This window comes from Furipterus horrens, unplaced genomic scaffold (assembly GCF_987537825.1).
Source record: "Furipterus horrens unplaced genomic scaffold, mFurHor1.1.pri manual_scaffold_4, whole genome shotgun sequence".
NCBI lineage: Eukaryota > Metazoa > Chordata > Mammalia > Chiroptera > Furipteridae > Furipterus > Furipterus horrens.
In genome coordinates this window covers 198,934,769-198,959,997 of record NW_028327174.1, presented here as the reverse complement: position 1 = coordinate 198,959,997, position 25,229 = coordinate 198,934,769, and the positions used below count along the sequence as shown (strand labels likewise).

At 57.2% G+C, this 25,229-nt stretch overlaps 1 protein-coding gene across 1 annotated transcript in view; it reads left to right on the top strand.

Moving 5' to 3' along the window:
* The window catches only part of EEIG1 (estrogen-induced osteoclastogenesis regulator 1), a 31,094-nt gene that overhangs the window by 2,008 nt on the left and 3,857 nt on the right, over positions 1-25,229 (top strand). The window contains exons 2-6 of the mRNA XM_090274784.1: positions 19,689-19,809; positions 20,048-20,077; positions 22,085-22,201; positions 23,933-23,979; positions 24,086-24,240. Coding sequence (XP_090130910.1) covers positions 19,689-19,809; positions 20,048-20,077; positions 22,085-22,201; positions 23,933-23,979; positions 24,086-24,240 — 470 coding nt within the window. The remainder of the gene's footprint in view (positions 1-19,688; positions 19,810-20,047; positions 20,078-22,084; positions 22,202-23,932; positions 23,980-24,085; positions 24,241-25,229) is intronic.

Here is a 25,229-nt window from a genome sequence, read left to right as displayed (position 1 = left end):
AGGGGCTTGCCAGGGACCTCTTAGGAAGCAGTTGTCAACTTGGCTTGTTTGGAGACTTGTTGGATAAAGCTGGTGGTCGAGTGTTCTGTTGGGAGGAGGGGAGGAGAGCCATACAGCCTAACCCAGATTTAGGAATGTCTGGTGTGGACAAGGTGGGGTGCATTGGGGCCCATGGAGGCCTGGAGGTTCTCCAATCTACTGGGAGCTGCTTATCTGAGGGATTCAGACAAGGGCTGCCCTTGGCTGAGGGGTAGGTAGTGGGGATGGACTGGGATATATACAGTTGCTTAGGGAGCCTGTGATTCTGGGGCCACCGCACACAGTAGCCCAGGGTTTCGGGGAAAGGGCTGTGCTCGTAGCTAGGGCCTGGGGTTGATCACTCACGCACGGGCTGGGGGACTTTGGGCACGTTACCTAACCTCTGGGATTCCTACAACCAGCAATTATTGGTGCTCTGCTCCCCATTTTACTAGCACCTTTCACTTAGCCCTTTGACTATGCATGCCATGGAACGGGGGGGGGGGGCCTCTAAGATCATTATCCCCATTTTATAGAGGTGGAAACTAAGGCTCAGAGAGGGAGTGATTTGCCTGTGTTAATACAGCAGAGCCCAGATTCAAACTCAGCACAGGCTTTAACCACTGTCGTATTCTGTGAAATGGGACCGGTCACACATACCCACCCCTAGAGCTGTGAGGGGGATGGAGAATGGGTATAACCATGGCTCAGCAGATTGTTGCAGCAATTGTGATTTCTATGGCAGAGGGGCCCAGCCCCTAACCCCTCCTAGGTCTAGGGGGGGGGACCACCTATAATCGGCAGGGGGCCTACATGCGAGTTGGGGTGGGGCCCGGGTCTTGGATCTCAATGAGAAATTGGTTTGTCAGCCTCAGGCTGAGGTCTACTGGCCTCCCTACCCTACCTGTCAGCCTTTCCATTGCCCTAAACCTGCCCCCTCATCCGGGAAAGTCTGGAAAGTTCCAGGTCTCAGCCCACAGGTGCTGGATTTCACCTTTGCCTCTCCTTCTTCCCTCCTGGCAAGGGGCCATGGATTCCCTGAACCCAGGGAGCCCAAACAGCTTTGCCCAGCCCTTATCCTGGATGAAACCTGAGTGGGCTGAGGAGGGAGGAGCTGACATTGAGCACCCCAAAGCTGGGCACTTCGTGGGCTCTGGGTGCCTGTCTGCTGCTGAGCAGGTGTGGCTGGAAGGAGCAGACATTAGCAACGGGATCTGAGGCTGCTTTAGAGCTGCTTTGGATTTTGCTCGGAAGACAGGAGTTGCTGTTCTTTGTTTTTTAATCTCCTCCACTTCGATCCCACCCACCCTGCTCTGATCCCACCCACCCTGCTCTGCAGCCTGGGAGCCCCACCTCAACCCCTCAACCGTCCTCTCCAGGCAGACAGGCCCCAGTGTTTTGGAGTTGGGATAGGGTTAGAGGTGACGAGACTTGCTTAGGTCTTGGACCCAGAGCCAATAGGGTACTCGCCCCAAAGCCAGGGACCCCTGAGATAGCCCCAAGAGACTGGTGGCGGTGGTGGCACGGGTGGTGTCTGAGGGAAGCAGGCTCGAGGCTCCACCCATGCAGCACCCTCCTTCCTAGTTGGAGTGTTTCCCTCTGTGTTGGGTGTCATGGCAACAGCAGGGTACACAGCTCCAGCCTGACCCATTTTGAGCAGGTAGAACAGGTGGTGGTTTGTTGCCCTGTTCGCAGCGTCATCTTTCTGAGGCCTCCTTACAAATCACAGTCCTCACAGCTACCGTGCTCTGCGTCCCTGTGCTGCGTGCCAGGCGCCGTGCTGAGAGGTTTTGCAAATCGTGTGTCCGTTAATCCTCTTGGCCATCGGAGAAGCGCCGAGGCCAGAAAGGTGACGCCACATGCCACAGGTCACCTGGCTGATGATTTGATTGGGAAAATGACCCTTTTATCTTAGGGTTGAAACTGCCTTTGATTGTGCACTTACTGTATGCCAGGCATGTTGAATGCATGATCCTCAAACCACCCCATGAGCTGATGAGGAAACTGAGGTCAGAAGACCTAAAGTGATGGGTCCATGTCATTCAGCTAGGGAGTCACGTAAATGTGATTTAAATTTGGGCTGGTCCAGCTCCAAAGTCCTGCCTTCCCTTGGAGGCAAGGGCTGGAAGCAGCTACAGCCTCATGTGATGTCCCCAGACCTTGGAAGTAGGTTCTTTTCAGTGGGTTGGGGAAGTACAGAAAGCTCCAGGTAGCGATAGTTTCGAGGCACTGAGCTAGATCCTGTGAGATCTGAGGATAAGGGGCCCCGGGGACAGAGATGGGGGTGGGGCTGAAGTCAGTGCCATGGTTTTGGGGCCAGGCACGGACTGGCACTGTGGTACAGTGGGCATGTGCCAAGGACCCTACCCAGAGGCCTTTTAAGCAGATACATCCAAATGGCAGCTGGGAGACTTTCCCAGGGTCCCAGCGGGGATGCGGAGGTCCCAGCCAAGTCTGGTAAACCTAGAAGCAGTGGGCCGGGCTGTGGTCTCCCCAGGGTGGGCTGGGAGCAGGTTTCCAGCCTCAAGCTGGTCTGTCTTTCAAGCAGGCACAATCTCAAACATCCTGAAAGGTCTCTGCGTCCAGCTGGCACTGATCCTGTGGCCTGCCCCATGCACGTGGCTGGCAGTGCCAGGAGAGGGAGTGAGAGGGAGGTTTTGATTTACCTTACAAGTCCTCTCTGGAGGAGACAGGCAGAGTGTGCCTCCTCAGCCACTAGATGAGAAAACTGAGGCCTGGAGAAAAGAAGTCACTTGTTCAGGTCATTTCATGGGATGAGCTAAGGGCATAGCTGGGCAGTTCCTGGTCTGGCCCTGGCCTCTGTCCTGTGTGCCTCAGTACCCCTTTTTGCATGAAGGGGGCAGGCAGGGCCAGAAAGAGAGGACGGGCCCCTTCAGGGGCTCCTTCTGCTCTGGACTGGGGTGCCAGGCTGTCCAAGAAGCAGACTGTGACTTGGGGCGACACCTCCCCCTTCCCTTCTTCTTTGTCAACTTTGAACTTTCTGTTGTCTTTCTTTTTTAAGATTTATTTATTTATTTTTAGAGAGAGGGGAAGGGATGGAGAACGAGAGGGAGAGAAACATTGATGTGTGAGAGATACATTGAATCCGTTGCCTTTTGCGCACCCCCAACTGGGGACCTGGCCCTAACCCAGGTATGTGCCCTGGCAGAGAATCGAACCGGCGATCTCTTAGTTCGGAGGCCAGCACTCACTCCACTGAGCTATGGCGGCCAGGGCTTGGTTGTCTCTTCAGTGGGATTTTTATTTGGGCAACCTGTTGAAAGAGGACACACCTGCTCCCAGTCCAGGCACTGCCTTTCCTCCGTGGGCCAGGCCTTGAACCAGCTGGGATGGCAGTCCTCAGAGGGATGTTGGAGACTCTGCAGCCGGAGGCCCTGCGCCCAGGCCTGGCTGCACCAGGTCTTTGCACACACACCACTGGCTTGGCTGGGCCTCCACTTCCCCGAGGCCCTCTTGCGCCCTCCCTCCTTGAAAAAGGCTGCTGGGTGCCACTGGAATCCGCTGCCCTGGAGGCCCGCTCTCACACACACCTTGGTGTGGGGGAGGGTGCTGTGGGGATGACACCCAGTTTGTCCTTTGGGCCCGAGCGGGTGAGGATGTAGAGGTCCCACAGCCGTGGGACCCCGAGGCGGGCAGGGCATCCACTTTCCGCAGGAGCTCTGGAGACTTAGTGTGTGGGGAGGCAGGAGGGGCCACATTTATTGAGCACCCCCTTGGTCCTGGGCTTTCAGAGGTGAGTGGGACCAGTCAGACCTGCCTCCATGGAACTCCCCTGGGATGGGGGCACACTGGCCAGGACCTTTTGGTGTCTTACAAATTGGAGGGTCTGGCAGCAGTGCTGCGTGGCAGCTTTTGGCCCAAGGGGCTTTGCAGCTGCCTCCTCCGTGGCCTGCCTGCCGCAGGCTTCTCCCGACCTCACTGCCCACCCTTGGATCCCTGACCGTGGTCTGCCTTCCTTTTTACTCGGGCCAGCCTGGTCCTTGGAGCCCTTGTGAAAGGCCTTCCATGTGCAGTCAGGGGCACGAGGAGGCGGACGCCTGTGGAGAGAAGTCATGCTGGCAGGCCACAGAGGCCACCCTGGCAGCCAGTTGGTGGCATCAGGCCAGATGCTAGCTCCCTTGGGGTCAGGCCATCATGCTGGTGCCCTTGGTAAAGGCTGAAGCTACCCAGCCTGTGCCTGGCCTTAGTGTCTGCTCCTTGGACTTGGCCTTTGCAGCCACTGGCCACACCATTGGCAGGTGCCAACCTGACAGCCCTTGTAATGTGCCCGCCAGCCTGGCACTGGCAGATCCCTGACCTGAGGTGATCTGGCTCCCTGAGGTCTGTTCCTCGCTTTGAGCTCTGTCCTGGGAGTTGCTCTGGACAGGGGTTCTTATCAGCAACCGCACTGTGTCTGTGGGCCCTGCTTGCCGGGGGTGGCCAGGGCCCCGAGTGCCTTTGAACTCCACTTGTTCAGTACCTGGAAGTCCCGAGATGCATTCAGGAAGCTCTGCCTGGGCCTTGTGATCGCTGCTAGTGTGTCTCTTCTCAGGCCTCAAGAGTGGAGACTCGGTGTATGGTATATGGTGACTGCCATGTGGTGAAACCAACAGTCACTTGCCTGCCGCTGGGGACGGGCAGTATTAACACCCATGGTAACCAGTATAGATTTATCCTTATCTCACCCAAGCAGCCACAGGAAGGCTCGAGCCGAGGAGACATCAGATTTGCTTAGAAAGAGACCTGGAACTAAGGTGGGGTGGGGGAGGGCTGTCTCTCTTCATTATCCACCTTGCCTGGCAAGTGCTTTGGGTTGTGGGGACACCAGACCTGTCCCCAGGGCCCCAATGTGCTCTGTGGCCTGAGGTCTGTCACCCCTGGGCCTTCTGGCTCTCCACGAGGTCACACTGTGCTGTTGGTGGCCTTGGTGAGCGAGGCCTGAAGCTGCCCAGCCTGTGCTGGGCCTGGGTGCCTGTCTGCTTGGGCTGTGGTTGCAAACCCCTCCTCTCTGCTCGGAGCCTAGTTTGTCATCCTGGGCTTGGAACAGCTGTCCCATGCAGGCCTGGGACCACCTGCCCGCCACCCCTGCCTAGATGTCAACCTGTAATAGCCCCTGCCAAACTGTTCAGTGCTAGGAGTAAGGAGCTATGGTGGAGGATGTTTACCTCTCCGGACAGGCTGGTGCCTTGTCCCACACGTGGGCCTGGGGAGGACATTCCTGTCCTGCTTCTGCCTTTGCTGCCTATGTGACCTTGGGTGAGGGACTTAGTCCCTAAGCCTCTGTGGCCCTCCCTCCCCAGCGGGGCCGCTGGTGCCTGCCTTGCAGTGTTCTTGGGAGGACACACTGAGGTAATGCCTGTCAGACGTCCAGCTTGGCTCCTGGCACGTGGTAGGAGCATGGCACCGCTGCAGCGCGTCCTCTCGTCCCTGGGCTGAGCCATGGCCCCACTGGGGTAGCGGACAGTTCCCGGTGGGCCATGACTGACTGGGGTGCTGTGGGCAGAGGGAACTTCCCAAATGGGGCTCTCTCTCTGCACTCTGGAGGGGTAGGGGCGGGTGAGGAGCACACCTAGTGTCTAAGGGACAGGGCCCCCTGCTGGAGCTCAGGGTCCCCAGTGCAGTCTGCTGGCGTGAACCTGCCCCGCCTTGGGGTACATGGCTCTGAGCCACAATGCTCCCCCTGGGTGGAGTCGGGCTGGGCCCGGAGGAGGCTTCTGCCCATGGAAGGGGTCCTCTGTACATTCAGCTCTGGGACCTACTATGTCTGGCAGAAGACAGCTCCCCACTTGAGGTGGAGGGCAGGGGAGCGGGTGAGAAAGATGGGTTCTGGCCCTCCCCTTGCTTTCACCACACCTTATCCTCTTCTTGTTTTTGGCTTCTGCAGCTGCCTCCTCCTCAAGCTTCCTGCCTCCCACTTCTTCACCTCACTGAACTGCTCAGCATAAGGGCTACCTCCTCCAGGAAGTCTTCTCTGGCTTCTTTTGGCCCTGCATCCCACTATGGGCCCTCATGTCAGGACACTACAATCGCTGTGCACACCTCTTAGTTCCTTCCTCAGACTGTAGGCAGGAGTGGCCTCTCTCGCGTCTTAGTCCTGCTGCTCCCTGCCGCGGGTTAGCACTGGCACAGGGCTGGGACATTTTTTCCTTGGCGTTTAACCAGCACGGGCGCTGATGGTGCTGGACTGTGTGCCGGCTACTGCCAGCTGCTGGGGTCCAGCCCCTCCCCACTGGTGCCAGAGATATCAGTCCGTGTCAGGAGCAGCCCTCGCCTGAGTCCCGGGCAGCTGGGGACACCGCTGGGTTGTGTTGGGTGGACCCTCTGTGGAGGAGGGGGAGGAGGCGGGGGCTGGGGCTGCCCCACGCTCTGCAGTTGGACCTTGGCAACTGCCCTCTGTCTTACTCTGTGACCATGGCCAAGTGCCTTGTCCTCTCAGCCTTGGCTTCCTCCTCCGCCAAATCGGGGTGCAGGTGCTCAGACAGGGGCAGGAAAGCTACTTGAGATCAGGGCACCTGCTCAGACAGGGCCAGGTACCTGGCAGCTGAAAACAGACTAAACCTGCTAAGAGGTTTAGCTCGGTGCTGGGGAGGGTGGAAGTCTGGGTCCTGTTGTCACGCAAGGCGCCCTTACCTCCCACCACTTCCTCTCTGAGAGCGCTGCCCTGCCACCACCGCTGCCCTGCTGCCATCAGACTTCTCTGCCGGCGCAGGGGCAGCACACCTGTGGCTCCCCCACCCCCTACTCCCTCAGGGGCAATTGCCTGGGGACACAGCACTGGTCCCGAAGATCCCCAGCCCAGGAAGCAATTCTGGGCTTGGTCTCAGGGATGAGTAGGTTACCAGGTCGTGGGAGGAGAGCAAAGGCAAGAGTGCAGAGCAGGGAAGAGCCAGCAGCCTGGGGCCTTGAGTGGGGAAGGCCATGGGGAGGGGCTGGGGCCTTATCTGCACGGAAGGGTGTGAGTCAGATTTTTATTTTAGAACCACCGAGGGCAGCCAGGGCCGGCAACGGCTTGGGGCTCCAGGTGGCAGGAGGGGAGGTGGCTGTCAGCTGAGAAGGGTGGCTCCCCATCTCTGTCATCATGGGACCGTTAAAAGCAAAACCCGAGCCTACTGTGCACAGTGAGAATGAATAAGCTGCTGCTACTCACAGCGGCCGAGTGTCACCAGCAGCGTTGAGGGAGGGAAGCTGGAGGTGAGGACGTGCTGTGTGATGCCCTTTATATCAAGTTCAGAAGCATTCTGATAAAAACCACCCGTCCTGGGACAAGTCAGGATGATGTCATCTTTGTCGGGGTGGCAGTCATGTCTGGAAGGGGCCTCTGGGGCCTGTAAGGTCCTGCTTTAGGGGGGCTGGCTCCACGGGACTGTTGTGAGGACCAGCAAGCTGTGCCCTGACGCCGTTTGCACATGTCTGTGCTGGAGCCAGCCAGAGGCCTCCGGGCGACAGGGAGGCTCCTTCTTGGGTGCCTAGAGCCCACGAGGAAGTCCTTGGGTCTTTCCAGGGTCTTCCTGGCAGGGCGGCCTGAACCATCCCGACCGGTTTAGGAGGCCGTAAGCCATCTTGGCAGCTGCCAGCGGTCCTCTCTGGCTGGGGCTTTTCCTCTGACTCCGGCACGCCCTCCTTGGGGCTGCTGGGCTGTGGGCAGGTCACAGGCAGGGCGGACTCCTCAGGCCGCCAAACCATGGGATCTCTCTGAGCCTTGCGTTCCTCGTCTGTGAAATGGGGCAGTAAGCCCCTTCTGGGTGCTTGGATTAAATGAGTTACCCCCGTGTACCCAGCACGGCCCAGAGCAGATGCTTAGTAAAGGCAGCGGTGGGCCTTGACCTAGGGCAGTCACTTAAGGGGACCCAGAGTTGGGGGCAGAAAGGAAAGGTCCACGTTCCTCCCTCTCTTCCTTTAATTGTTTCTCTTCTCTCTTCCTGCGGTTCACCCATTGAGCACCCATTTGTGATTTGAGCCGGGCTGCTGCCCTGTCCCTGCGCTGTGCGCTGGACTTGGGGCCTGTGAGCCAGGAGACCATTAGGCACATCAGCTCTCAGAGAAGTGCTGAGCACAGTGGGGAGGGGAGGCATCACCCTGTCCTGCCTGCCCTGCCCTGGCCCTGGCCCCTGACTTTGGCGGTGGGCCTTTGAAGGCTGGGTAGTCTCCCTGTGTGCCTGGAGAAAGGCCCGACCCTGGCCTCTAGTTCCTCTCAAGGGTTTCATGTTGGCGAAAGAGGGATCACATAGACCTGGTGAGAGGGCCATGCCCATTTTGGATGCAGGCAGGATGGAGGCCCTGGCCCCTTCTGGATGTATTCCCAGGGTCTCGCTCAGGCCTGGCTTGCAGTGAGTGCTCCATGAATGAGTGTGGAGTGAGTGACAGAAGCAGTGAGCGGCCGGCGTCGGTCTGTAAATCTGCAGGAGAATCAGGTGGCCAGGGAGGAGGCAGAGATCAGTAAGTCAGGGCCTCACGGTCCCACCCGACCCCGAGTCTTCCAGCCTGTGGTTGGAATCTCGGAAGATGGCTGGAAAAACAGGTCTGAGTCTTTGCTGGCTCTGTGAGATGTGGCTCTGGTTGAATGGTCCCTGATTATTCCCTGGTCACCTCAGAAGTCCAGAGAGCCATGGGGAGTGGTGGGAACACCTGGGGTAGATCCAGTGCTAGCAGTGATCCCTGATGCTCAGACTCTGCAAAGAGCCAGAGGTCATGACCTGACCTCAGCTGGGAGGCTCCTTTCCTGGAGGTGGAAATATCAGTGCAAGGAGGTCTAGGGCAGCCCTTGTTGGAAGCAGGGCTGGGAAGGTCACTAAATGAGTCATCAGATACTTACTGAGCGCCTACTATGTGCTAGCGCCATCCGGCAGTGAGTGAAACAAAGGCCTTTAGGACCTTCATGCTCCGGGACACAGGAGCCTCATTCCCTTTTCCCCACACCTAAGAACCAGGCCCAGAAGAGGAAGTAACTTGTCCAGCCGCAGTAGTTGGGGGGAGTGTGCTTTCAGGAAAGGCTATGTATGGGGTTGCGAAGGGGCTCAGAGGACAGGGACATCCCCGTGACTTGCTTGAGTCTAGCCATTTGAGGAAGCAGGCTCTGGGAATATGGATCCCTTCCTTCAGTCTCTTCCCTTCCTGGGGTGATTCAGATACCACCTAAGTGTGAGTCAGCCAGGAATGGCCTAGGCTCGCCTAGGCCATCTGTCAGTCTACCTCCCAGGATGCCCCGGACAGGTTCGAGGCCTGGGGAAGTCCTGACCCAGGGTCCTGGGGTAGGGAGTGGAGGCTCTGTCAGGGCCTTGCATGCCTGGCTTCCTGCCAGTGCATCTGTCTCAGAGTCACTTCTGATGGTGGTGGCCCTGTCCCTCACTCAGCATGAGTCCCCTCTGGATATGTGCCGCACCCTGTTCTTTCATTAGGACTCTCAGCAACCCCACGGGACAGGAGCAGCATAGTGACTGAGGCCCAGAGAGCTCAAGTGTCCCCTGGGTGGCCGCGACTGGCCTGGAACCCCGGCCTTTCTGTCCTCTGCACGCGTGATTTGTGAGGAGGCCTGCTAGGAGGCTCAGGGGCTCAGGGGCTCAGGAAGGAAATTCCCCGAGCACAGCCAACCCTGAGGCTGCGTGTTCTGCAGGCATGTGTCCTGGGGGAGGGGCAAGTGCTGCTACAGCTCAGCCGGGGCTCTCGTTGTGCATTTCTCGGGCCTCCGGCCCTCCCAGCTCTGCCATGGGGGTCCAGTTTGAGATTCTGGGGCCAGACACTGGTGGGTTCAGATTACAGCCCTCTCCCAGCCAGACCCAGGGCAGGCGGCTTCCGTGCCCTGGGCCTCAGTTTCCCTGCCTGTGACATGGGGCTGATGGTACCTGTCTCCCAGGGCTGGCTGGGGTTCTGGGATTCTGGGAGGTCAGGCAGGGAGAGCCCTTAGTGAAGTGCCTCGTGCGTAGGAAGTGCCCGAGAGGCGGGGAGCTGATATTACGAACTCCTATGGGGACATTTTCCCGTTTCTCCCTCCGATCCGGGATTGACCTGGCTTGGTTCCTGACACCAGCAGGTCTTGACAGGTTTGGCCCAGTGCCACACCCATGACCGTGCACTCTGACCCAATCACCACCCTTCCTTTGGCGTAAACCTGGTCTCAGGGCTGCCTCTTCCCTGCTATTGAGGCTGGTGGTGAAGGGTCAGCTCACAGAGCGCAGGAACGCTGATGTCACGGTCCTCTGGGAACGACTCTGAAATCTTGGCGCATTTGCCCAGCCCTCCTGCAGGCTGAGGGAGTGGGGGTGCCCATCACCGCTCGCCGCCTGGGTGCCCCGCGGACTCCCTGAGTGTCAGTTTGCTTGGTGATTGAGCCTGCAGAGAGTTCAGGCTTCAGCAGCACCTGGCTCACGGGAGGGTGCCGGGAAGCAGGAGCCAGGCTGGGCCACACTGTGGTGAGGGCCTTTGCCCGGGTGCATAGGGGTTTACTTTGGATCCCTTCAGGGGCCTGCTGTCCTCTAGGCTGTGAGAGCAAGAGGGAGTGCCCGTTGGCCTCGCGTGAGAAGAGCAGAGCATCCACGCGTTCTCCTGGGTGGTGGGGAAGCGGCCTCGTGGCTGGGCTCTGGCTGCGGAAGGCGGCGCGGGGAGCCTGTGTGCCTGTGTCTATAAAGCAGGAGGCCAGCACCTGCCCACCGAGAGTTTCTGATCTGCCTCCAGGTTACTGGGCTGGGGAGTGGCAGGGCTCGAACCCACATGCACATGACTCCAAGCATTCTTCCTGCTTCCCTGGGTGCTTCCCCACCAAGCCTGAGAGACCTGGCTGACCCCGACTGACCCCTTCTCTCGTTTGGAGCTTCTGAAGCTCCCAGTGGGTCGCCCGCTGCTTCCGCGGGTCACTTGCTGCCCCAGCCTTTTACTCCCAGCCCCCTTGCCAACCCCTGGGCCACCCTCAGGGCTCACATATTTGGCAGGAGAGCAGAGGATCTTGGGGTGCCAGGTGGCTCCTCTGAGGGCTCCAGCCTCGAGCACAGAGTGCTTTGGCTTCTAGGAACTTCTTGCTGCCTCATGGCATTGGGGGGCGGGGGGGGGGGGCTGTGCCAGAACTGCCGCAAGCTGCTTCCCCCGCACGCGGCCCGGGATGCCTGGCAGGAGCCGGACACTGCTGGGCTGCCATGCTGGCCCGGCGTTCTCCTTATTGCTGGGATGAGGGTCCCCTGTCCAGCAGCCCCTGGGTGGACACCTAGGCTGGTCCCCCGTGGGGGCCTCTCCTCCCCTCCCCCCCTCTCCAGGCGGCTGTGCTCTCTTCCAGGGAAGCACAGGCAGATGTTGTCAATTTAAATTGTTTCCTTATTAGACTCTTGCCTTTCTCTGGCTGGGTTTCATCATCCGAGAACCTTGGTTGCATCACTAGGACCCCTCCCTCCTCCAGGAACCTGGCCAAGGAGTGGGAGATCACAGAGTGAGCATGGCTCGGGGAGCGCAGGCTGGATGCTGTGGCAGCCCCCGCAGCGTCTGCCAGCGGCAGGGAGGGACTTGTGATGGAGGTTTTCTCTGGTTACCTCTCATCACAGGGGCTGAATGGGAAGAATTGGGGGACCAGCCCTCTCAGGGACCCAGGAGTACAGCTGGGGCCGGGAGGTCCCTGGGGTCCCACTCAGTTCTAGTGGGGTGCCCAGCTCCTGCCTCAGAATCACCTGGGAGCTTGTTTAAAAAGTTCAGTACAACTCCTGCAGCACTGGTTCTCAACGGGGGTGATTTTGTCCCCACCCTCTTCCCAGGGGACATTTGACACTTTTGGTTGTCACAGCTGGAGTTGTGCTACTAGCAGGATGCTGCTAAACATCCTGTAATGCGCAGGACACCCCAGTTCCCCGGTTCAAAGAATCACTGGTGCAGAGGTTGAGAAACCCTGCCCTACAGAGTCTGCAGTCTGGCAGGGCCTGGGAATCTTCATCCGTGACAAGCCAAGGACTTTTCACTGTTGGCTTTAGCCTGATTAGCCCTGTCCTGCTATGGTGCTTCCTGCCAGGCCAGGGCTCTGCGCTGGGCGGGCACTGGTGGCTAGACAGACATGCAGATGAGTCCTTGTAGCCCGACAGCTGGGAAAGAGGGGCGCTGAGTGTGGGTGTGGGGTCTCCCTGGAGCCTGTTCCCTGGCCTGCCCTCCTCATGCCCTGGGATTCCTTCCCCTGACTGCTCCTGTGACCACTGCTTGCCTTGCTTTTAGCCTTTGCTCCCAGGGGAGGGGCCCTGAATGATTTCTGTCTGCAAGGACCCTGGGGGCGTGGCACCCTGTGGCCAGGAGGCGACTCCCACTGCACCGACCCCTTGTCATCCCCATGCTGGAGCCAGTGCCCACAGTGTCTGTGGTTGTGGAATAGAGGCCCTGGTCTGGGGCCATGGGAGCTCCGAGGGAGGTCTGGCCTGAGGACTCCGGCCTGGTGGGAGTCCTCTATTTCAGGACAACCCAGAAATAGCTAAATTCTGCCATTGTGCTGGCCACAGAGGGCTGTGGCTGGTGGTGGGTGGAGGGCTTGCCCTGCCTCTGCGATTTGGACGTCTAATTGTATATCTTAAAGCTAAAAATGAGACTCCCCTGAAGCTGCCCTGAAAACAAACCCAAGCTCTGTAATTACCTGTCCCTGGCTGGCCGTGTGGGGCGGAGGCTCAGGCCCGGAGGCCCCAGGCCCTCTTCCTCTCTAACGGAGGGGTGGGGGTTGGTCCTGCGCGAGGGTGAGGGTGGGCCCAGGCCTTGAATCAGGGAGATTGAGGTCAAATTCCTTGTGCTTCTGACCGGCCCCTCTACCCTCACAACCTGTTTTCATTTTTTAATTTAAATTTCACTTACAGAAACAATTCTTGGGCAGAAGTGAGGACAGTGGCCCTGCAGTCCCCTCACCCCAGCTTAGCCCTGCGCTGCTTCAGTGGGCTGTCTGCTGTGCGGCAGTCGGTCCCCACAGCGGCTTTTTGGCCTCTGACCTCGTTGCAGTCAGAGGCCCCCCAAAGGAGCTGATTCCCCAGCCCGCGCCCTAGGCATACTTTAACAACATGTCACAGCTCTCATACTTCCAGGTCAGAAAGAAAGGAAAAGGGCCCACTGCCCCTCCCCCGCTGTATCCTCACTTCTCTGGTCTTCCCCTCCTGCTCCTGCACATGGGGACACCCGGGCTTGCGAGCGCCTCCACACGGCCCCCTTGTCAGTGTGGGGCCAAGGTTCCCTTTCCAGTCTCGCACCCCCCCCACCCCCACCCCCGCCTCACTTGCTCTGCTCCAGCGACACCAGCCTTCATGGGCTTTCTTAAGCAAGGCAGGCGCATTCCCACCCCAGGGCCTTTGCACTTGCTGTTCCTCAGGCCTGGGCTGCTCCTCGCTCAGTGACCTGCGTAGGTTGCTCTCTCACCTCCTTCAGCTCTTTGCTCAGATGTCACCTTCCCGTGAGTGCCTGCCCTGGTCCTCTGTTCCTCACTCAGCCTGCACCCGGGCACTGCCTGCTCCTTCCCTGGTTCCTTTCCCTCCACAGCACCGACGTAACCGCCATCTGCTGTGTGCACCTCCCTCTGTCCGTCTCCTACCCACTGCCAGACTATAAGCCCCTTGGAGGCGGGAGCTTCTGTCCGTTTTGTTCATTGTGTCTGTTCCTAGCACCTTCAGCAGTACCTGGCACTTAGTAAGTGCTTAATAAAAGGTTTCGGAGTGAACCTCAGACCTGGCCTGGCCAGCGCCCAGGGCTCCTGGCCCGGTGCTTGGCATCCTCATGCCTGCCGTTTTTTCTGAACAGCACCCCCCCGCCCCTTTTCACTCTCCCCAACTGTCCCTGTTCTGTGCGGGGGACCCCATGCCCCCTGACTGTGGGTGCTCCGTTCCCATGCCCCAGAGGGGACCTGGAGGCAGCTGTCGGCCTGAGTCCTGGCTGTGCCATCTCTGGCTCTGTGACATGGGCTCTGGATCCAGATGGGCCTGGGGTCAAGCTCTGTGACTGGGGGTGAGCTCCACAGCCGTGCTGAGCCTCCCTGTCCCCATCTGCAAAGTGAGCCAGGTTAATGCCCAACTTCCAGTGTTGAAGAAGTCCAGGTAGCACACAGTAGGCCTTTGGGAAGTGGCCTCCGTCCCGGTGCGTACTTTACCCTTGCTGTGACCTGCTGGGCTGGGCCAGGGCGAGGCTGTGAGCTCCTTCCCTCGGGAGTGGTGGCACTTGATAGTGTGCGTTTAGAGCCCTGTGGAAATAAGAGGGAGGCTCAGCACTGATCCGCACGCCCTGCCCTGACGCCGCCTGCTACCTGAGTCCAAGAGGACAGACACCCTGGGTGTTCCCACGCAGACTCACAAAGGGGAAGGGGGAGAGCCCACATTTGATCTCGGTGTTTGTTCCCAGACACTAATCCTAATTCCTCTGGGTGTTTCAACACGCCCAGCACTGAGCTTCCTCCTCCGGTCTCCAGCAGCTGCTTCAGCTCCGGGCTGGGTCCAGCAGAGGCAGGCAGAAGGAGACCTGAGGGTCCACGTGGGAGCTGTAGTCCCCAGCTTTTCCTCTATCAGCTCAGGCCTCTGGTTGCTTGGGAGGGGTTGCCACTCTTCGTCCTTCCACGCACCCCGACCGGGGTTGTCAGCCCTAAAGCCAGAATTCACAGTGGCAAAACAGAGCCCTGTCAGAATAAGATTCCAGGTTCTCACTATGGCCCTCAAGGTCCAGCATGACCTGACCCCTGCTCCGCTGCCAGCCACACCCCCTCTGGTCTCCCCAGTCCCTTCAGCTACTGGCCTCTGTGCTGCGTTTCCATTTGCCTAGCACGTCTCTACCTCAGGGCGTTTGCACTTGACATTCACGTTTCTAGACAGCTCTTCCCCAGTCTTTGCTCAGCCCTCACCTCACTTCACTCTAGGCCTTGCTTAGATGTCACTGCCATTGGGGCTTTCCCTAACTCCCCGCCTGGGGTAGCAGCCCCCACCTTCTCAGCTCTACCCAGCACTCCCTACATCTTCCCTTCGCTGCTCTGGCTTCTCCATTTTTCTCTTTATCTGCTTACCATGTGAGGTTTTCTTTGGGAGATCAGTTTTTAAGATGTAACTCACGTCACACAGTTCACCCATTGAAAGTGTATAATTTAGTGGTTTTTAGTATATTCAGAGGTGTGTGCCCATCAGTCACTACAGTCGATTTTAGAACATTTCATCCCCCCCAAAAGAAGCCCTGTACCCATTAGCAGTCATTCCCCGTTTTCTCCCCACTGCCCCCTCCCCTGGCAATCACCAGTCTACTCTCTGTCTATGGATTTGCTTGTTTTGGAGATTTCACATCCATGGAATCACACAGTATGGAGTTCTTTGTGACTGGCCTTTTCCACTTGGCATAGTGTTTTCAGGGCTCAGCCACGCTGTGGCGGGTGTAAGCGCTTTGCTTCTTTTGGTTATGGACTAAGACGCCATTGTATGTATATACCACGTTTTATATATCCATTCTTCAGGTGAGGAATGTTTGGGCCGCTTTCCCTTTTTGGCTGTTGTGAAGAATACTGCCGTGTACACTTGTGTGCGAGTTTCTGTGTAGACGGGTGTTTTCATTTCTCTTGGAGAGACACCTGGGAGTGGAATAGCTGGATCATCTGGTAACTCTATATTTAACCTTTTGAGGAACTGCCAGACTGTTTTTCAAAGTGGCTTCGCCACTTTACATTCCTACCAGCAGTGTATGAGGGCTCCAATTCCTTACTCTTACTAACACTTCCCTTGTTATTATCTGTCTTGATTATAGCCATCCTAATGGGTGGGAAGTGGTAGCTCATTATAGTTTTGATTTGTGTTTCCCTGGTAGCTAACGATGTTGAATGTCTTTTCATGCTTATTGGCCCTTTGTATATCTTCCTTGGAGAAATGTCTGTTCCGATCATTTGCCCATTGTTTAAATTGGGTTTTTGTCTTCTTCTTCTTGAGTTGTGCTATTTATGTATTCTAGCTACAAGTCTTTTATCATATATGTGATTTGCAAATATTTTCCTTCATACTGTGGGTTGTCATTTCACCTTTTTATTTATTTGTTTGTTTATATTTATTTATTTATTTACTCTGAGAGAGAGGGAAAGGGAAGGAGAAAGAGAGGGAGAGAAACATCGATGTGGGAGAGGAACATGGGTCAGTTGCCTCTCGCACGGCCCCGACCAGGGACCTGGTCCATATACACAGCGTGTGCTTGGTCAGGAATCAAACTGGCGACTCTTCGGTTTGCAGCAAGATGCCCAGCCCACTGAGCCACACTGGTTAGGGCGTCTTTTCACTTTCTTGATGATGTTCTTTGAATCACAAACACGTTTAATTTTGATGAAGTTCAACATATCTGTTTTTTTTATCTTGTCACTTGTACTTCTGATGTCATAGCTAAGAACCTGCTGCCTAATCCCATATCACGAAGAGGTTACCCCTGTGTTTTCTTCTAAGGATTTTATAGTTTTAGCTTTTAAACTTAGATTTTTGATTCATTTTGAGTTAATTATTTTCTGTGGTACGACAAATGGGTCCCAGTTTGTCCTTTTGCATATGAATATCCAGTTGTCCCCGCAACTTTTGTGAAGAAGACTGTTCTTTTCCCTACCGGCACTCTTGTTGGAAAATCGGTTGACCATAAATGTGGAGGCTTATTTTTGAACTTTCAATTCTATCCCATTGATTCATGTATGTGTCTGTCCTTATGCCACAACCATACTGTCTTGATTATCATTGCTTGGTAAAAGTTTTCCAATCAAGACGTGAATTCTTTAATTATGTTCTACTTTTTCTAGATTGTTTTATCTATTCTGGTCCTTTGAGGTTCCAAAGTTTGGGTTTGACTTGTCAAAATTCTGCAAAGGAACCAGCTGAGATTTTGATAGTGATTGTGCTGAATTTTTAAATCAGTTTGGGAGTATTGTCACCTAAACAATATTAAATCTTTTGATCCACGATTGCAAAATGTCTTTCCATTTATTTAGATCTTGACTTTTTTCAACAATGGTTTGTAGTTTTCCAGAGTATACGTTTTATACTTCTATTGTTAAATTTATACCTACATATTTTATTGTCTTTAGTCTTCATTTCACTGTGGAAATTTGCTAGAAGGCAGAAATAGTTAATTTTTGTTTATTGAGCTTGTATCCTGAAACCTTGCTGAACTTCTGTGTTCTAACCGTTTTCTAGTGAACTCCTTAGCCTTTTCCATGTACAGACCAAGTCATCTGCCAGTAGAGATGGTTTTAGTTCTTCCTTTCTACTGCCACGTATTTTTCTCATTTGTCGGACCCTCCTCTTTCTGCTCCCGCAGGGCACTGCTGCAGCGCCATGCACAGAACAGGATCGGGCCCGCAGCTGGAGCTCAGTTATTTGAAAGAACGCATGCGTGAATTAGTGGAGCTGCCATGCTGATGCCCCAGCCCAGGGCTTCTGCTTCCCCTGTGGCATCTGCTTCCTGATGTCCCCTGCCCATGTTGGTCAGGGGCTGGGGACTCTCCCTTCCTCCCTTCATCTCTAGCCCTGCCCTTTTCTGTTTGTCCCAGTTTTGTGGCTGGGGGAGGTTGCTAGAGCTCACCCTCCTTACAAGATCGGAGCATTCTGGTGACTAAGTCTCTCTAGATCCCTAGTGTCCTCATCAGGTGAGACATCTCATGGGCCTCCCCGGGCCAGGCCCTTGCGAGGTTCCCCTCACTGGGTACTCCCAGGTGCCCAGGAGTGTGGCTGGTGCACCTGTTTCACTAACGCGGTTGGAGTGGCTGAGCCCCAGCCCCAGCTGCAGAGAGCGAGGGCAGTGAGCCCAGGTCTGCCTGGCCTGACTCCTGTCCTCCCTTGTCGCAGACCTGGCAGGACGCGGGACAAGCCTTGGTCACGTTCTCAAAGCCTTGGGGAGCCAGCAGGGAACTCCACACAGGCTCTGCTCAGCGGCTTGCAGCAGCCAAGGAGGCCTGGAGTCACTCGGTTCCCTCGGCCTGGAACCGTCTCCCCTACTGGCTGCGCCCCAGTCTTCATTTGGGTCTGAGCTTGAACGTCACCTTCCTGCAGCCAGTCACCTTCCCTAGCTCACCCCTCCCCACACCCTCTCCTGGTGACACTGAGTCATCACTGGGTGACTGTCAAATGTTGGTCTGTAAGTCCCCTGCAGTGCCCAGTGCCTGTCACGTGCTCGGCACTCAGAGACATGGGTGGTGCCCCAGGCGCATAGCAGGGCACTGCTGGCCCCACAACCCCAGTGCATTCCACCTGCCAGGCTTTCCGGGCTCTATGGCCTGTGAGCCAAGGCAATGGCTCATGGCTCTGCCTCTGCAGTCGGGCGGTCCTGGGTTTGAGTCCTGCTTTGTCAGTCACTGGGGATGTGACCGGGGGCGGTCTCTTGTAGCCTCAGTGCCCTCAGCTGTAGAGGCAGGTGGCATAGAGCCCACCTTCCAAGGTTACAGTGGGAAGCAAACAAGTCAGGTGCAGGGGACGCTCATCCTATGCCGATCCTCCACCCCCGGGCCCCAGGCTGGCAATTACCCTGCACTCTCGGCACCCCCGCCTGGGGCGCGGAGCGGTCACTTCCTCAGCTGACCGCTCGGCCATTCCTGTTAGGTGGGATGAGGCTGGAGATAATGTCTCTCCTGCCAGCCGCTCCCTTCCTGAGCACCGGTTCTGCCAGATGGGCTGTGGGGGACGGGGAGCCGCACAGGGGTGCAGAGCTCATCTCCTGACACATGCTGCCGCCACCCCCAGCTCCTGCCAGGGCCTGCGCAGCAGCTGGGAGAGGCTCCGATGAGCTGCTCCCACCAGCTCCCACTCACTCTCAGGGTGCAAAAGCGCTTCCCTCTTAAGGGGGTGCTGGTCTCGCTCCCTAGGCTCAGGAGGAACCCGGAGGGCTGGGAGGACAGCCCCCCAGTTAGTTTTAGGAGCGCTGAGGGCCTTGAGTAGTGTTTTGCCCTGGAGCGGTGAGGGTTAGGCCTGTGGCACCTGAAGCCAGGCTGCTTGGGTTCAAGACCCTGGTCTGTTCTGCCATCGGTAGGCCTCGGGGCCAGGGTCTGAGCCCCAGCGTTCGGTTTCTTCGGACATGGGGTTGGATTAATGGTAGTGACTGCCCCACTGGAAGGGTTGGTGTGACATTGGGTTGCTGGCACGGGGAGCAGGCTTCAGGGGTGCCTGGGTTTGCAAAAGGCTTTGAGTGGGGCCAGGCGCACGGGAAGCGCTGTGGGGGCATTAGCTGTTACTGCTGTTACTAGTGGGCGAGGAGGGCGCTGCAGCCAGGCAGCTCCGGGCTCAGGGCCAGCGGCTCCCTGGGCGGCTGGTACCAGGCAGCCTGCCTAGCCTTGATCTCTTCATCTGTAACATGGGCTGGCAGTCCAGCCGGGGGAGACCGCTGTGAAGGTCACTTGACATGGCCAGCGGTCCCCTGGCTGGTGGGAGGTAATGGGCGCAGAAGGAGCTGCCCAAGGTCACAGAACAAGGGGACGGGGAAGACAGTGCTGGGAGCAGAAGGTGGGGGCAGCAGGCCCCAGCCTGACCTCACCCGCCTTGTGTTTTTTCATTTTTTATTACGTATTTTTTGTTTTTACAACACACAAGCACATTCTCGTTATGACAGTACAGTCCCTTTGGGACACAAAGCGAGAGCTCCCCTTCCTCCCCGCACCACCCCCCACCCCACCATTGCATCCCTAGGGGTGAACCTGACCTTTATCTGTTCCCTTGGCCTTGACCTGCGTGCTTGTGCTCTCCGTCCCCTCTGGCCTGCAGGGAGGAGGTGCAGGAGAACTGCGTGCGGTGGAGGAAGCGGTTCACCTTCGTGTGTAAGATGAGTGCCAGCCCGGCCACCGGCCTGCTGGAGCCCTGCGTCTTCCGGGTGTCGGTTCGCAAGGTGAGGCTGGGCTCAGGGCCAGGGCCAAGGCCAAGGACGGGTGTGGGGCCTCTGCTCTGGTGGCTTTAGGCCCATCCCCGGGCTTGTCCCCCTCAGCGAAAATGGAGGAGTTACTCTGCCCCTTTTCTTGTCCTCCTCCGCTGGCGGTCACATTTTGGGGGCGACTGGGGATTAGGGAGACACGAGGTCCCTTGGGTTCCCTAGTCACCCTGTTGTTTGCCTCTGTCTCCCTGTGCAGGAGCTGAAAGGTGGGAAGACTTATTCCAAGGTGAGTGGAACTGTGTAAAGGTGCCGTGGGGTGGGTTGGGGCGGAACGGGACTGGCCTCAGAGAAGCTCCCAGACCTTCCAGCCCCCTCTCTGCCCCAAACAAGAGACACTCGGCCCTCTAGGAGATACATTATTTATTTTTTGGAACTATCTTTATTGATCGTCTTTGCACTTCACATAAAGACAGCACGCTTGCTGCGTCACAGATGGTACAGACGTTCATAGAGCAGAAAGGTTAGTTTCCACCCCCTTGCTCCCCAGGTCTCCTCCCCTAACCCCAGCCTTGGGATTCGTTAGGATCTTTCCAGACCTTTTAAGAAAAAAGTATGAAATATATCATACACGCTGAGCAGTGAATAAAGTGTTCGCAGGTGGCTTAGAGAAATGCAAAGTGAGCACCTTATATGAGCCCCTGTGTCACACAGACAAGGCGACCGTGAGAGACGCAAAAGCAGCTTGGCACGTTCTTACCAGGACATCACGGCAGGTTTTCACGTCATCACAAATGTCCTTTCACAGCGGCTGGAGGACGGGTGACTCAGCCTGTCCCCGCTGTTGCATGTCTGTGTCATCGCCAGGGTCTCCCTGTACCCACGGACAGTTGAGCCCCTCACCGCAAACCTTTCCCACCAGGAAGAGTGGGAGAAGATGGGTTACTGCTGGCTTTGAAGAAGGCTGTTCTGCCCTTGAACCCCCTTCTCTGTGGGGCCTCCCCCAGGGAGGTGGCACAGTGGCAAGGGTGGGCTTAGTCGGTTACAGGGGAAATGCCTCGCCTCACCTCGCCCCGTGTGCAGGGCGTGTTCCCTCCCACCGGCCGGGGCTCAGGAAGCTCGGTGTTCTGGGCCTCGCGCTCTGCCCTGGCTAGTCGCTCATGTCCCTCGTCTGGAGCAGAGGTCAGGGTGGCCAAAACCGGCCTGTGGTGGGTGCCATCGGAGTGGAAATTTCCCCTCCCATTGCTTCACGTGGGTGAGGACAGCTGCCCAGCCAGGAAAGAAACTACCAGCAAACAGCTGGAGCATCCTCCCTCCATCCGGCAAACACCTAGCATGTTTCAGACCTGCCAGGCTTTTTCCTTCCTTTCAATCAAACATCCACTCTGGCCCAGCAGTGTTGAAGAAGAAACTGAGGCCCAAGGAGGTGGCAAGATCTGCCCCGCTCAGGCCTAGTTTTGGGCCTAGTTCTGCCAATTACACTGTCTGGGCCCTGCACATGTTACTTCCTCTCTCTGAACCTTAGTTTCTTTGTCTGTAAAATGAGGGTCACTGAGTTGATGGCAGGGCTGGGATTTGAACCTGCATTCCTGGTTCTGGCATCCATGTGCCAAAGTCTGCAATAGAGACTTGCACCCAGCAGGTGCTCGGTAAACGTCACTGGTTGGTTTGGTTGTCGCCCAAGCCTCTAACCCCAGCATCCGCTCACCTTAACCTCTGTTGCCTGTCCAAGTCTGCCACAATGGCTTCCATCTAAGATGCCTTCTTAGCTCGTAGACCCTGTTCTCCCACTTCCTCCACTTCCTTCCCCATCCCGTCTCTCTCTGTATTTGAGGAGCATTACCACCGGCCGCCCAACAGCCCCTCACTCCAGCTTCCGTGTGGGGTTCCGTGTGGGGTTCTTGTGCACCCCACCCACCCATCCCAACGCCAAGTTCCCACGGGCTTTTTCTCCCCCCTGCCCGCTGTCCTGGCGGCTCCCACAGCACAGCCTTGTTTCCCAGGGAACAATATGTCTGTGTCACAGACAACAATGTCCTTTCATCTCAGGCACTGCCCCGGTGCACTCTGGGACACAGCACAAAGGGCGCTTTGTGCGCCTCAGGGATGTGAGCTCCTGGCTCTGCCACATTAGAGCCTCCAACCCAAGCCGGCAGCCTGGGCCTCTGTCCTTGAGTGCCGGTTATGCAACAGTCAGCCTGGGCTGTCCCTCCGCCTCTGCCACGTTAACTCTTGTGCTGCCAGCCCTGCCCCCACACTCCCTGCAACCTCCCACAGCCTCCTCTCTCCCTCGCAGCTGGGCTTTGCCGACTTGAACCTGGCCGAGTTTGCAGGCTCGGGCTCCACCGTGCGCTGCTGCCTGCTGGAGGGCTATGACACGAAGAACACCCGCCAGGACAACTCCATCCTCAAGGTACCGGGGCCTGCTGCCTCTTTTACCCCTTTCCTCGTGGGGCGGGGGCAGACCTGCTCCTCATCAGAGTCCCTGGAGGGTTGTTAAAAATACAGGTTTTCCCCCTAGACAGGCAGTGAGGGATCCTGGGAGGATGTGGGCCCTGGGTCAGGAAAGCACCATCACAGGCCTGGCCCCACCCCTGGCCTCAGTTTCCCCGTCCATAATCAGGGGTTTGGTGAGATCAGCCTCGCTGAGTGCTGCCACCTCTTGTCTCGTGATGCCTGACAGCAGCCCCATGGGGTGTGGTGTCTATTATTAGTCCCAGTTTTGCACAGGAGAGAGTTGCGGCACAGAGGTTAGCTCATCTGCCTGGGGTCACAGCAGAGCTGGCACCTGAGACTGCAGTCCGGGTCCGCACCGTGGCCCGGTGGAATATGAGGCAGCCTGAGGTTCCAGCAAAGCATCAGGGACCAGAAGAACCTGCCGCCCCTCCCCTGGGCAGTCTGAGGGCGGCTGCTCCCAAAACCCAGTCACGGTTCTGGTGTCTGGGGCAGCTCCCGCCCCCCCAAGGCAGCTGCCTCCTTGGCCTCTTGGGACAGAGAGATCTGGGCATCTGCCACCTGCACACCTCTCTTCCTTGTCTTCCCTTCCACCTGGCTGAGAAAACAGTCTTGTCCTAACGGCACCTCTGCCAGCTGACCCAGTGGCAGCAGGTTGTGCTGGGGCAGAGGCTCTGGGGTCTCCCAGACCCTTTGCAGGGCGAATCGGTCGTACCTGAAAAGGTATAGGCTAGTTGTGGTAGGAGCTGGGACCCGTCACCCCTGCCCCAGTGGCCCCATACACCTCAGGCCAGATCAAGGCTCCTCAACCTGAGGGGCAGGTGGCCTCAGCTTCAAGGCCACATCCTGTCTACAGGGCCTTGGGCAGTCACTTCCTCCGATTCTGGGTCTCAGTTCCCTCTACAGCCTGGGACCATGACCTCCTTTGTAGGCTGCTCTCATGGCCAAAAGAATAGTAATCCGTAGAAAAGAAAGCCTCAACACAGTGGTCTCCTTTTTGTTGGTGGTGGCTGGAGTCTGAGCACCTCTTCTCCACCTGTCGTGCCATCTCAGCCTAGATTTGGGGACGCAGACATTGCCTCATTTGGGCCATCGCCACAGTCTTTGCCCAGGTGGATGTTCAGTTGTTAAGTTTCTAGTGGGTTTTTGCTTTACTGGATTCAAGAAAATTTCGCTAAGCCGCTGTCCTCTGCGTTGTACTGTGTGAGCGCCCCCCTCCCCCAGCGTTAGGCTCGGTGAACCCCCTCCTCACCAGACAGACTCCCGGAGCCTCCTTCCCTCTGCCATGGCGAGTTCGCGCCCCCATGCCTGCTCGGAGCCCCAGGCCCTGCAAATGGAGAGACTGCGTGGGCCCTACGGCGAGGGCTCACAGGCTCGCTGTAGTTTTAAGATAATCACAGCTGGCTTCTGCCGCTCCGTCGCGCCGAGCCAGGTGCTAAGCCAAGCAAAGCCTTGGCTCGCCGCATTCTCTCCGCTCTCCCGCGAGGCGGGTGTCAGGATCCGTCCTGTCTTCTGCACGAGGAAACTGCGGCTCAGTGAGGTTTGGCAGCTTCTGCAGGGCCGTCAGGGCGCAGAGGTGGAGGGTCGGATTCCAAGCCCCGTCCGAAGCCCGAGCAGGGCGGCTGCGGGAGTCCAGGCACCTGGGCTGAGGGAGTGGACGTGGTGTGGCTGACTTCACCTTGTCCCGCAGGTCACCATTGGGATGTTCCTGCTCTCTGGAGACCCCTGCTTCAAGACGTGAGTGTGGGTGCAGGCTGCCAGAGGGGTGGGGGCTTCTTTGTCTTCCTTCAGCTGTTTACCCCGATGCTGGGGCCCTGCCATCACACCTCTCTGTCCTCCCAAGGCCGCCGTCCACTGCCAAGTCCATCTCCATCCCAGGCCAGGATTCCTCCCTGCAGCTGACCTGTAAGGGTGGTGGGACCAGCAGCAGTAGCAGCAGCACCAACTCCCTGACGGGGTCCCGGCCCCCCAAGGCCCGGCCCACCATTCTCAGCTCAGGTACCGTTCCCTGCGCATCCCACCCCCTGGCTCTCCCCTTTTACCTCCAAGGTGTCTCAGGGGAAACGCTAGCTGAGAAGAGCGAGGTGGTAGGATGCTGCTTGCACTGTCCGTCCTTCCATTAGGTGACATTGTCCACGCTGCTCCCAAGTGCCAGGCACGGCGCGGTGCCCGGACTGAGGCCGATGTGGTGCCCCTGGCCTCATGGCCCTCCCGGTCTAGCAGGTGACGGGCAGGCGTCAATGAGGCAATGAATAAGTCAAACGCATGTCCTCCTAAGGAGTGACAAGAGCTGTGAGAGAGACACAGAGGTGTCTGTCTGGGGCCAGGCACGTCTCCCTGAAGTGGTAGCATTTGAGCTGAATCTGGGGTGCGGGGCACTGTATTCCTGGCAGAGGGATGTGTGCTGTGAGCTCTTGCTCTGCCACTTGCGACATGACCTTGACTGGCCATTTCACCTCTTGGGCCTCAGTAGCCTCCTGTAAAATGGGATCAGCAGTAGTAACCACGTCCTGGGTTGCTTTGGGGGTAAACTGGGCAAACATGCAGGCCTCACCTGTGCAGAGTATGTATTCTATGTATGTTTCTATTAAACTGTCATTATTACAAATGTTATTAAAAAATTCAGATGAACCCTGAGTGGTGGGGTTCAGTGAGTTGGGCATCGTCCCACAAAGCAAGGGTTACTGGTTCGATTCCCAGTCAGGACACATGCCTGGGTAGCGGGCCAGGTGCCTATTGGGGTTGTGCCAGAGGCAACTGTTTGATTTCTCTCATGCATTAATGTTTCTCTTCCTCCCTTCCCCTCTCCCTAAAAATAAATAAAATATTTTAAAAATTTCAGACAAGCCCGCATCCCCAGAGGAGATGGCATGGCACTGAGGAAGGGGGGGTGCCACCAGGAGAGGAGGCTCTGGCTCGCCCTGAACCCCATATCCGGTGCTGTGCAGGGTGAAGGAGGGCCTCAGCCCCTGCCCCCCCAGATGATT